The following is a 13,341-nucleotide window of genomic DNA, read 5'->3' on the forward strand; positions in this document are numbered from 1 at the left end:
ACATGGACATAGACAGCCAAGTACCCTCCTGTCTCCTCAACTCATAGAGATTGAAGGTCCCTAGTGATGGCAGACATGTGACACTATATTCACAAGCAGACACAAATTCACAGATCCCTTCAGTACTGTCACATTTGCATGCTTGTCCCACAGACACACCATGTTCACAGGTGCCCATGGATATACCAGCATAGACCCTTGCTCACTTGATACCCTGGCCTGGAGCTGGGGCTTCCTACTCACTGGAAATTCAGCTTGTAGTTTGCTGGTGAATACACGTGCATATCCCCATGCACACCAAGCCTGAGGAAGGTACAGACACCTCCCTCCACACACCCCCAACAACTGGCACCAGGCACTTTGGCTGTGACCTGCAGCCCTGTTCCAGCATCTGGCACGGAGCACCACACTCCCAGTGGTCCCACATTTGCTGCTTTTTGTGACAAATGCTGTTCCCACCCCAGTAACTGGACGTTGAAGACCCCAACACTCACTCCAGTAGCTGACTACAGGCCAGGGGTGACCACACACCCAGTCTGACTCCAGTAGCTGGCACCAAATCCATTCACAGTGGTCCCCCCCGTACTGGCACTTTGTGCCCAGAATCTGAAGGACTATCCTTTGACCCCAGGAACTGTGGCCCATCCAACCACCGAGGACCCTGGCTTACTCTAGCAGCCAACCCTGCAGGATGAGGTGCCCACACCCCAAGTCTTACTCCAGTAGCTGACACCAATTTCCACTCTCATGCATGGATCTTACCAGCATCTGGCATTTAGTCCTTGCAGGGCACATACACGATGCAGACAGAATGCAACACGGAGATAGCTAAGACTTAATAAGAGGATAGGAAATACTTCAGGCATCAGGTGCAGACATCTGTTAGCCAAGCATGCTGATAGTCCTTGTTTTATGTATAATCTGAACTCTTTTTATACCCTTTTTTGTTTAACTCCTCCATTTTTGCTCCCTCTTCCCCTGCACGTTGCCTCATTAGTTGGCATAGTTCCCCTGACCTCCGTCCAACTACCTAGGCCTTCAGGTTTGCATCCTTACTGGTTCCTTGATAAGCCTGTCAATTAGTGTGACTGTCCAGGGTTGTTTCTGTTCATACTAGTCGGTTGGGTTTTATGGTTCTCTGTGTTTATCTCCTTCCCTTTCCTCATCCTCCCAACCGAAAAAATAAACGTTCTCACACTCCACATGTGCTTAACAATTAGTGTGACTGACCGGGTTTGTTCTTATCACCTCCTCCCTTATCATGTGTCAGTCAGGTCTGCCTCTCTGCTTGTTTATGGCTCCTTTGACCAGACATGCTTAAAGGAGCAGATTTCCCTTCTACCTATCCTAACACTTGGTTTTAACATGGACTTAATTTGGGGGTATTGACTTGCAGACATAGGTGGGAGTAGACTTTTTGATAGGAGAAGTCATTAACTTTTTCAGGCTGTGCGTTTTGCCCTTCAACCAGTTGTTGGTGTTCCCCTGACGAGGACAGCTGAACTGTCCATGGAGCTCTTCCCAGTTAGCTGATTTGTATGCAGCTCTGCTTAGAAAGGTAACCCAGAAACCTCATCAGAGTGCTGTCATAAATTAAGCTGTTAATTGTAGCAGTTCAGACTTCCCCTGCTATAGCTCCTGGCCATTCCTGCTGTTGAAACAACATCTCTTAGTGGAGAAGGAGCAAGCCTGATAGTTGGGAAGATGATTGTTGCAGCCACGACAGTTAATCTGCCTGTGTTTTTAAGTAGTACTCACAGCACACTGTTCTCAGTCTTCCTTGCAGTGATACTGCCAGCTTTAAGCAGTCCCTGTGTCTGCCGCTATTATACAAGCAGAGCTATTAATGAGAACACATGTTAAAGCAGACCAGGGAATCATTCTAACGGTAACATAGCTCTTGTGCTCGTTTTTAAGTACAACTGTTCCCTGAACCGTTTCCTTTGTGGTTGCACTAACAGTTCCTTTGGCAGAGGATATACCATAGGACAGTCATTTGTGTTAACCAAATTTTACGCTGTGTTCCCACAGGCTGGCACAGTGAGCATTGAATATTTTACTTGTTTTTTGATGGCTTTTTTTTTTTTTTTTTTTTACTTGTAATATGGACATAGAGGTACTTAAAGATCTTTGTGTATAGGTCTTTCTACAAAGACTGCTGGTACGGGTTTTCAGAAGCAGCCCAGAACAAAAATGAAAACCCGATGCTGTAATTTTGTGATCAATGTAAGCTGACCTGTCTCTCTCCCCTCATCAAAAGAGACACGATTCAGTCCAAGTATTGCTGCTCATTTCTGCCCTTGCACTACTTCCTTTTTCTGGCACCAAAATTCATGACTTGGGTTTGGAGGTTATCCAGTTGGAAGTTTTCTTGGCAATAGTAGGTCACTGCCGAGACATTTGTGTTATTTCAAAGCATGGGGTTGTGTAGGTATTGGAATAAGCTGGGAGGGACTGGCTCACAGTCTGTTTTTCCAGTCACTTAACTCTGACATAAATCAGCATGCTGATAATAGGCGGTCGTACCCTTACCTCACCTGTGGGGCTCATTGTTCCTCTTCCACACCACTCCTTGCTGTGTGCCAGCTCTGGCAGTCGTGCCACTGCATGGTAAGTCCTGATCAGGAAACTAATCCAGCTAAAAATGAATATAGGGGAAAACTGGCCTGCTTCTTTTAGCAGCATGTAGAGTATATACTACACTAATGTGAATTATATTTATAGTCTCATTGTAGTATTGCTGTAGGTCAGTTTATAGTGGTCATGAAGCTATAGACACACGCAGCCAAATACCCGCCTCAGTCCCAGGTTGACAGAGGCAGTTTTGTATCATGATTCTTGTAGGATTGAAGCTTAGCTGATGATTTGGCTTCAGGGTTTGCACTGTACATGTACAGTGCTTCTGAATCAAGGACTCTCTGTTTCAGTTTAAAACTGTCTTCGTGTTCCAAGTAAAATTTCTTGTGATTTCCTAGCTGACAAACATGACTTCTCACAATTCTGAACTTCTAGGGTTTGCTAAATGCAAAAAGCTCACTGGTGTGCAAATGGAAATACTCATAAGCTTGTATGCTTATTATTTCAGCATAGTTTTAACAATGTTATTTCTGTTCTAAAATTTTATTATTTAAGGTGTTTTTAAAAAACTTTTCGTTTTAGACTCACAATAGCGGCTCTAGGAGAAAAGCTTAATGATTACTGGAATGAAATGAAAGCGAAGAAAAATGAAGAATATCCATTAGCTTTGCCAGTTGAGGAGATCCAGTGAGTATCACTTTTAAATAGAAGAACTTTACATACTGTTATTACTATGTTATGCTCCATCATGAAAATAACCTTTTATTGTAAAAGTTTCATTTTTTTTCATTACAGAAAGCAGCCTGATCAGACGTGGGTACAATGTGATGCATGTCTGAAGTGGCGGAAGCTTCCAGATGGAATAGAGCACTTGCCAGAAAAGTGGTACTGCTCGCTGAACCCTGATCCACAATTCCGGTAAAATCTGATTTAGATAAATACCAAACTGTTGCTTTTTATTATATCACCTAATGTAAGTACGTATGCTAAGCTCTTTTTGTTGCCCCTTTTTTCCCTTAACTCAGGGATTGTAATGTGCCAGAAGAACCAGAAGATGATGACTTAATACATCCCACATATGAGAAAACTTATAAGAAAAAGTGAGTACTAGAGACTTTCTTGTAAGTGTCCATGCTAGAAAAATAATGTGAAAGCTAAACACCATTTTCTTTCACCTGTTGTATGATTGCAACCCTTCTGGGAACATATCAATCAGAAAATAGCGCCCTGCAATCAAGACCTGATCATAGCAGTGACTAGCTGAATAGTATTTTTCTTTTCTCCACTGTTAGCGTTTTGACAGGACCTTCAAATTTCTCTTCGACTAATGCTTGTTTTCCATCTTAAGTAAAAATTAGAAAAGTCATAGCAGAACAGGTCCCTCTCATTTAATAACTAGTGAGGTGAATAGTGCAAGAAGCTGGTGTTCACTACGGTTCTCAGAGGGGTGGTGTTCCATAGTATTAAGCAGTATGAGGATAGTTTGGGATGTTAGAGAGAAACAGTCCCTTATATCTGTTGGGAGCCCTTGTCTAGGTAACTGTTTTCAGGGCCCACATCGAAGCAGCTGAATACCTCAATGCATTTATCTGAGAATGAGAGGATTCTTAGCCAAGGTGTGTGCAAAAAAAAAAATGACTTGAGCAATTTTAATGAACAGCTGGTTTGCATTCTAGAAGGCTTTTTTTTTTTTTTTTACCAGTTTAAACAATTTTTAAAAATAAATCTTAATCTCAGAGAGAACTTGTTTGAAGTTAAGCTACATTTAAACTACAGTAGTTTCTAAGATCATGCAGAAAATTTTTATTCAGTAAAGTAGAATATGTTTGTTAGAAATGTAGCTAGCCAAATAAGTTGTATTGTGTTTAGTCTTAGATGTAAGTTGATCTGGTTTCACAATGAATTAACACTTTGAATCTAAGCTCTTTTTTTATTTTCCTTGTTCCTGTGCAGAGACAGGGAGAAACTGAAGAAACGGCTGGACTACGGCCACCAGGTAACTCTCCTGAAGTGGATAGGAAACTGATGTTGGTAACGGAGTTATTCTTTCTGGCAACAGTAGTCTGCAGTTTGATCCAGTAGGCCAGGCTTTGATTTAGGTTGCCTTAACTAGTGGTCAGCTGATTAGATCAACAGCCTGTTTTGTTTTGATGGTTATATAGGCTATATTCACTCTTAGTAAACCAAAAATCCCCTATCTTTGCTGTCCAATGATAGGAAATGCACCATTGAGTGCTATTCCGTACTGAACAAAGGGTTTGAAGGGGACAAAGCTGCCTCACGAAATAGTACTAGAAAAGATGTCAGTAAAGGATAACTATTTTTATGACATGATATCTGATTGTTGAAAGTGGATTTGTTGTAGAGGGAAATGTGATGAGATAAAACCGAAGGTTTTATGGGAAAAAAAAAAGTTGGGGCTGTGGTAAGTGTAGAATTCGTAGTAGCTGTATTTTTGAAAGCTTGTGTTGCAAGGAGGCACTCAAATTCAAATGGAATGCAGATGGAAATCAAAAAGATTTAGTAATGGGCATGTGCAGATAGGAAATTTGATTCTGAGTTGCAAAGTGAGATTTAGGTTGTTCTCTAACTGTTAACCTCAGATCACTCAATTTCTGGAGAAGAGATTTTGCATTTGTTAATTTTAATCCATCTACTTCATTGTATTAATTCTCCTGCAGTTAGTTTTATCGAAGTAGAGAAGTAATTTCTAAAAGTAAAATGGTTTTGTTCATTTTGGACAAACTGAATTAATTATGAGCAACGTAACAGAAACGTCTGTCCCATATTTTGTGTATGATGGTCAGGCTTCAGACATAGCTACAGAGCTGCTTGGAAAAAACTCTTCCCCAGGATTCTGCATGGTACTTAAAAATAGCTATTTCTGTTTCTATTCTTCTATAGAAGGACTTGTAAGATCAGAAAGATTTATTGCCAGAAAGCAGCTGTGCATGGGGAGGACTGTGCAGCTGGAGTCCTCTGAGAAATCCAGCAGCAATTTGTAATTAAGATATAAAAAAACCTTGCTGCTTTCTAATATTTCTATGCTTACGACATGCGCTAAAAAGTAAAATTAAAACCAGCATTGGAGAGACACAAAGGAAACAATAATTGATACAGATCGGTAGAGTTTAGTTGTGTTTTTTTTTGTTGTTGTTCTTTGCATATGTGATTATTAAGCTGAGGAAACCGAGGTTTTTAAAAGGAGTCTAGTCCACCTTTCTTACTGCAAAATATTGAGCCAGGGGTCAAGTGGATTGCTATATGGAGATGTATATTGCAATACATATATTGCTTCTGTATCCTTGCAGTACACAGAAATGTCTGCCATAATTATAAGTGTTTTCAGATAGTTAATAGAACTACCTAAACCTACTCTGAAGAACCTACTAATATCTCTTTCCATTCTTAACTAACATTATCTTATAGATCAATAATGAAATGTTTTTAAAAACACCTGTTTCCTCAAGTAAAGACTTTAAAACATTCTCAGCTGTGAGTGGAAAGGAAGCTGTTCCAAGAGCACTTTTACCAGAAACATCAAATGCTTCTGTCAGAAGACCTCTGCTTGTTTCAAACAGATCAATATCTTCACCTCATTCTGATTCTGACAACAGGTTAGTGAACCTATACAAAATAGAATCTTATTTATCCCTAATAATTTTTTTAATGAAAGTGATGGTGTAGTGTATAAACCCATCTTCGGGTCACAGCTGCCAAAGTTTGTATGTCAGTTCTGGTACTATAGGGAGAACCATGTTAATTAAAGATACCTAGAAACCTTGTCAAGAAGAAAAAGGAAAGCAGCAAAAAAACACAGTGTACAGGCAAGGAAAATTGCTTAGTGGTTTGTCTCACTTTAGGAAAAGGCTGCATTGTGTTAAGCTCACTCTACAGTATGTTTTACTTAACCTCTGTTACAGGGCTTCTCTATCCTTAAATGTTGAGTCTGTCTCAAAATAATGTATGAGAGTAATAACCTAGTGGGAATGTCAGCCATTGTTTTTACAGGAAAGGTATTTATTGTGACTACTGACCTTAAGATGTGCTGCAGGGAGACATCTCTTTCTACTGAGGAGCAGTTTTGAATTGTGCTTACAGAAATGCTAAACATAGTTTAAAATAAATGACTTTGCAGTATTTGAACAATATGGTAACCAATTTAATATTTTCTTCCTCAGTTTGAAACGGAAGACACCTGGCTGTGTCACACCTGTGTCTTTAAAAACACCTCGATTAAATGAGAGAATATTCAACAACCATGATGATGATGATGATGTCATTATTTTAGAGGAGAGCAGCACTCCAAAGCCTTCAGCAGATTCTGATGTTCCAGTGGTAAAAACTGAATGTATTAATGTGGACCAGGAGGAGAAGCAAATAGAAAACTGTGATGTCAGAGAACCTTGCAGCGCGACTGCTTCAGATTCAAAAAATGAACAGTTGACCTCTGCAACACAGACAGATGTCCCAAATTTAGTGGTTAAAAAGGAAGAGATGGAAGATGAGACTGAAATTCCAATTCCCAGTGTAGAAGTGGAAATTAAGCAGCACAATGTAAATTCTGAGACATCTGCAGATCTTGGAAATGAACTGAGAAATCAGCTGCAATTAGTAAACAAAGAAAAAGAAATGTACCAAAACAAATGTGAGGTATTAACCAAGCAAGTAGAAACACTGGAACAGAGGATACTAGAAATGAATAATAAGTATGTGAAAAAAGAAATGTGCCATCAGTCAACTGAGACAATTTCTTCGTTTGCAGAAGAAAGTGTTCATGAAAAAAGTTTGGCAGAAGTAAGCGTGCTATATGAACAGGCCTTAGAAGAAATAGCAAAACTAAAAGAACAATGCAGTACTCTGCAGAACTTAAAGACTGAATGCAGCAAGTGTGCCGACGGTGAAAGTAAGAGTGAGGTCGACGAAATTGCTGTACAGCTTGACGATGTTTTCAGGCAACTGGACAAATGCAGCATAGAGAGAGACAGTTACAAAAGTGAGGTATGTTTGTTAAAACGGGGATATGCTTCAAAATGACAATTAAAAATGTAAATTTCCATCTTCTTGAAGGGGTGTTTCATAGCAGTCCTAATACCTAACATGTTGTTTAGTTAAATTCAGTCTATTAACTAATCAAGACACCTAAAAGGGGCTAACTTAGTCTACAATCTTAGGGGTTTTTTGCTTCCATTGATAGAAAAAAAGCAAACCTGAGAGTCTGACAAAGTTGGTTTAGAGTGCAGTGTGTTCAGCTGGCTGCTCAAAAGCAGTTTGTCTAATTTGCCATATCGTAGAATTTCCCTGAAAAGTTAAATTAAAAGCAGTCAACAAATAGTTTGTTTTGGTTATATTTATTTTAACCACCACAAATTCATGTGATGTGTGAAAGTATTTATTTTGATTTAATTTCCAGATTGAAATGCTACAAGTGGAAAAAAATAAAATTGCCTGTCAATGTGAAGAACTCAAAGCAGAAATCGCACAGTTAAAAGCTTCAATTCCACAAGCGGTAGCACGAGCAAATGATTCTACAACCAGTAATGTAGAAGAGACTGTAAATTTTTCTGATGGAGAAAGGTATCAATTTTGTTCTTTCTAGATTATATCAAACAAGATTTTGTTTGGCTGATTGTATCTGAAAGACCTTGATTGAAGGTCATGTCTGATAATCATATAATAAAACTTGGTGCTTGGAATTCTTTTCTACTGCCTTTTGTGACTCCCAGCTCAGTAACATTCATGCTCCATCTCTTCATCAAGTAATTTTTTCTAATGGTTTAGGTATTTGTTTGAGCAGCATTGACCATTGCACGATAGAATTCCCTACTGACACTTCTTTAAATATTGGCAATGTTGTAAGATAATTTCTAGTCACAATTTACAGAACAAGAAAAGGGAGAAAGAAGGCAAGAAAGAGGGTGATCATTAGTATATGCTGTATAGATGAACTTTGCTTTTGCATGCTATTTTTCTTTCTTGAATCAACTGTACCCTGCTGGAAAGAGTGTTTTCAATTTTGGAACTGATTTGTCCTCCCATATAGCAACTTGCTGCAGAGCAGTCTTATGGAACTAGGTCATCTCCAGGGTATATGTTGGCACTAAACAAGAGTTTATGCTTTCAAGTTGAGATTTTGCTGCTCTCCATTAGTAGAAATAAACACACAAAAGGAGCACATGCATGAGGTGGAAGGAAGGACGATCAGTCCAGCAGGAATATAGTCACACTGCCTGAGCATGTCAGATGGAATTGAAAGCCAAAGCTCAGCTGGAGTTAAAACCAGTAAGGTCTGTCAAGGAGAAGCAAGAAGGGCTTCTGTAAGCACAGTACCAGCAACAGGAAAACAGAAAATTATGGGCCTGCTGCTCTGTGAGGCAGAGGCCTTGTGGACAAAGGATGTGAGGTACCTGAGACACATCACTGAGGTACTCAGTACCTCTTTACCTTCATTTTCACTGGTGAGGGCTGTCCTCTGGCCCCCAAGGTCCATGAGCCTAATTGTTAATTGAAGCATTGCCTGTAGTAAAGGGTGACTGAACTATGGGATCACTTCAGCAAATTCAACACATGCAAGCAAGTCTGTAGAACCAGGTGACAAGCATCAGAGGGAGCTGATCAATTGATGGAGTTGGCCTTGTGATGAAGTTTGTGGCAGTCCGTTGTGTCCAGAAGTTGGTGGCAGTCAATTAAGCTTCCCGATGCCTGGAAAAAGGCAGTTGTCATGCCCTTATTCAGGATAGGCAGATAGGAGGATCTGAACTACATACAGACTGGTCAGCCTAACCTCAGTCCTCAGGAAGACAGTGGTACAGATCTGCCTGGATGCCACATGCAGCCTCACAGTAGTCAAGGTGATAAGAAACAGCCAGTGTGGATTTACTGAGGGCAAACAGTGCCTCTCCAGCCTCATTACCTCCTACAGTGAGATCACCAGCTAAGTGGATAAGAGGAAAGTGGGCCTTCATTTTAGGAAAGCCTTCACTGTGGGCTGCCATAATATTATAACCAAAATTTGTGAGTTATGTTTTGGATAGGTAGACTAGGAGGTGAGTTGTAAAACTAGCCAGTCCGATAAGTTTGGGGATCAATATCAAGGCCAATCATTGTTAATGCCTTCATTAAAGGCCTAGATGGCAGCAAAATGAATTCGGTAGATTCTCAGTGACACCAGATCAGAGGGGGACCACCGATACGCTGGAAGGTGGGGATGTTGTTGAGGGACCTCAACAAGTTGGCTGAAAGAAACCTCACAGAAGTTCAACAAAGCCGCAGTGACGTTTTTCAGCTGCGCTGGGAACAACCCATGCAGTTGAACAAGGTGGAGGCTCCTCCTGGGCCGGTTGTGGGGGATTAGAGGTTTGAATGTGAGTCAACAGTGCGCTCTTGTGGTGGGAGGGCCCGGTGCCTGCTGGGCTCTGCTGGCGAGAGTTCAGCCAGCAGTTTGAGAGAAGTGATTGTTGCCCTCTGCTGGGCTTCGTGAGACCAGACAGAGTGTTTGGGGCTCCCTGGTGTACAAAAAACACCGGCCACTGGAGGGCCACCAAGATAATTAGGGGCTTGGAGAGCCTGAGGTACAGGGGGATGCTGAGGGAAATAGCCTTAAGAAGAAAAAGCTGCCTTGAGATCTGGTTTCTCAGTGCTTTCTTCTGCAGCTGGATGTGGCTGTAGAAAAGATGAAGCCTGGCTTCTGGTGAGCACAGCGATGGGATGAGAGGCAATAGAAACAAGCTGCAAGAAAAGATTCTGTTTAAGCTTTTTTACTTATATCCACAGTGAGGGCAGTCAAACTCTGGAAAAGGGACCCGGGGAATCTGAGGAATCTCTGCCTGTGGAGATTTTCCAATTTGATTTGAGTTAGCCCTTCTTTCAATATGTGTTGAAGGGAGTGGATGACCTCTAGAGACCCCTTTCAATCCAAGTTTTTCTGGGGTTCAATTTCCCCTTCACCTGCCAGCATTTCATTTTCTGCTTGCTGCATCTGACTGGAAGAATTAGCAAATACATGCATTGCTTGTGGTGGAAGTTACAAGTACTACTGGGATTTGATGGCACCATGAAGACTGGCTACTAATAAAGGATAATGATGGTAGAAGGAAATGCTCAAGAGAAGGAATGGATGATATAGAAACAATTTGATCAGGAAGACTATAGAGTAGTTGAACCATGAAAGAAAGCAAAAAGAGGAAGAATAGTATTTTCCATGTACTGTAACTCCTACCTTAATTCCTCTTTATAATGTAAAGTCTTTGGACAAGCTACTCTTTCTTGCCTTCTCTTTTTTTTTATTGACTTTTTCTCTTCTTCTGTTCCCATTGGTGGTGGTAGTTTGTGATTATAGATGTATAAAAATACTGTGTTTTTTTTTTTATTATTATTTTATTACTGTTTTGAGAAATAAAGAAGTATTGTGGGGTAGAGGATTGTGCAAGTGCTTATTTGCTAACTTAAATGGAAGTATTAAACTTCTTTTCAGAATTCTTAGTATCCCTTTGAAGCTAAGGAAATGTACACCTTCAAAATTAAAAACTCGAGAATCAGCTTTGAAAAATCAGTAGATCTTGAAATTATCTTGTTGCAGTTTCAGTTTCCTTTTGGCTTATGGAAGTCATGCACAGAGCCTTCTCATTATTGAATATTAGTCCAGCTTCGTTAATTAAATTTGTGTGTATTTTAACATGAAAATTCATCTATACCTAAACATATCAAATTATTTCTTCACAGCCTGAAACTACGCTCCCTTCGAGTGAATGTTGGACAACTTTTGGCTACAATCATGCCTGATCTAGACTTGCAGCAAGTAAATTATGATATTGATGTGGTAGATGAAATTTTAGGACAAGTTGTAGAACAAATGCATGAAATCAGTAGTACTTAGTATCTTAAGATTTTAGCAGTCTCTTATTTGTTCTTCCATTATAACCTTTGTATAGGCTCAAAAGTGTAAATACTGCTTCTTCACTTTATATATTTGACATAGTTTGATCGATAAGTGTATATACTCTATGCATTTAGATGTTCCCACAGATACAGTGGGGGTTCTCTTAACTTCCTCTTAAAGGAACACTGTCAATATTGACCAACCCCAATGTACTTACTTAATTAAGGATTTTGCTTTTAAAATGTATTTGTAATTAAATTTGCAAATATTTTTATGATTAGGAATCTTAATACTTTTCTACAAAAGTTTTGGTTGACTTTTGGTCTTATATAAGCATTGATACTTGCAATTTTTTCCTCTTCTGAAATTGAAGCAGTGGAATATATTAAAAATGCAAAAAGAGCCTTCCTTGGTTTCCTTCTCAGAACAAACCTCGGTGATGTTATTGTAAACTACAGTATTTTCATTACTATCAAAAACGTTGTATGTTGCATTAATGTTCTAGAAATGTGACTAATAGATAACATTTTTGCCCATATTGGCAATATTTGTGTTTTTACTACCAAAAGAGGAAAAAATTCCTTAAGGGTCTCATCCTGAAAGTGGGTGATCTTTGACTCCTTTTGGATTTTTTGGTGCCACTTAGGAACATTGTGTACATAATCTTGCAGCATAAACAAAGCCATGGGATATTTCAGCCTTTTAAGTCTTGGAGACCACGTACTTGTGTGTGTCCTGCCCTTGCTACTTGATTGTTGTTTCCTAGGGTTTGTTTCTGTGTTTGAGTGCAGTGGGAAGGATGTTTGGTTCTAGCGTCCGTAGTTCCTATCTGAACATCTGTAGGTCCCATCTGAATGCAACAGTGCTGGTTCCCAAGTGTAGTACGTACCAGTACATGGGTTCAAGTGGTTGGTTTTCAACGTGCAACTCTTGCCCACTTCTTTCCAAGTCAGAGGCATCCGACGGAATGGGAATGATTCTGGTGGCCTACTGGAGAGAACATATCAAAAGCTAGGGTTGGACTCCCGGAGGACCTCAGCTGTAGCATCAGCTCTTGAGACTTGAAGGCGTTTTTTCAGGGCAGCCCAGTGCTGAAACGGAATGACAAAGAGGTTCTGTGATGTATACAAATGCTTTTATATGTTATCTTGGGGGGTGGGGCAAGTTTCTGTAGCATTAAACATGTATTCTGCCCTGGAGTCTTTCAGGCTGGCATGTGAGGGTCCTGAGACTCATTTCCAGAACTTACTTTCCTATCAATGTGCCATGCTGTGTATAAATGGGTCAGACTACTGAATCCTTGATTATCTGGTTGAAATAGAAATACTTCGAAAAGGAGGCATGTCTTATCTGTGGTATGTAACTACACAGTAAGCTAAAGCTGAAAGTGTTCAAATACAATTTTTTTATGCCCTCTTAAAGTTTAGACATCCTTTAGAGTCGCTCTTTTTTTTTTTTTTTTTTTTTTTTTTTTTCCTTTTACCTCCTTAAATGTTTCACAGCAACTATTAAGCCACTAGTTCTATGCTCTAATGCTCACGCAAACTTCCTGGAAGAAATGGTGCTGAGACAAAACGTTATTACAGTGGTGACAGTATTCTCCTCGGCCTGTTGCATGCTTTTCCTTTCAAGTTGTCATGAATGAGAAGAGGTGGCAAAGACAGCGCATCTACCTTCTACGTCTGGTATTACTCCAAAAAGTGATCAAGAAAAATGGTTCTTGCTTTAAAAAAATAAAAGAGAAATCATGAAACTGCATCCAGTGTTTTCATACCTAGGAGTTGTACTTTTTGTCAAGCCAGCGATTTTGGCTTTTGCACTGCTAACTGTCCTGAATAAAAGGCAGATGATCCAATTAAGTTGTAGCTCAGTTTCTCGCAATGGGT

At 39.9% G+C, this 13,341-nt stretch overlaps 1 protein-coding gene across 1 annotated transcript in view; it reads left to right on the top strand.

Annotated features, from left to right (window-relative positions):
• Positions 1 to 12,894, top strand: part of MORC3 (MORC family CW-type zinc finger 3) — a 28,507-nt gene extending 15,613 nt beyond the window's left edge. Inside the window, exons 10-17 of the mRNA XM_032194917.1 lie at positions 3,160 to 3,264; positions 3,373 to 3,495; positions 3,603 to 3,677; positions 4,531 to 4,573; positions 6,007 to 6,194; positions 6,759 to 7,578; positions 7,991 to 8,154; positions 11,299 to 12,894. Of these exons, the coding sequence (XP_032050808.1) occupies positions 3,160 to 3,264; positions 3,373 to 3,495; positions 3,603 to 3,677; positions 4,531 to 4,573; positions 6,007 to 6,194; positions 6,759 to 7,578; positions 7,991 to 8,154; positions 11,299 to 11,452 (1,672 nt within the window). The 3' untranslated portion in view covers positions 11,453 to 12,894. The remainder of the gene's footprint in view (positions 1 to 3,159; positions 3,265 to 3,372; positions 3,496 to 3,602; positions 3,678 to 4,530; positions 4,574 to 6,006; positions 6,195 to 6,758; positions 7,579 to 7,990; positions 8,155 to 11,298) is intronic.
• The last annotated feature ends 447 nt before the right edge of the window (positions 12,895 to 13,341 follow it).

Source organism: Aythya fuligula, chromosome 1 (genome assembly GCF_009819795.1).
Source record: "Aythya fuligula isolate bAytFul2 chromosome 1, bAytFul2.pri, whole genome shotgun sequence".
In the NCBI taxonomy this organism is placed as follows: Eukaryota; Metazoa; Chordata; class Aves; order Anseriformes; family Anatidae; genus Aythya; species Aythya fuligula.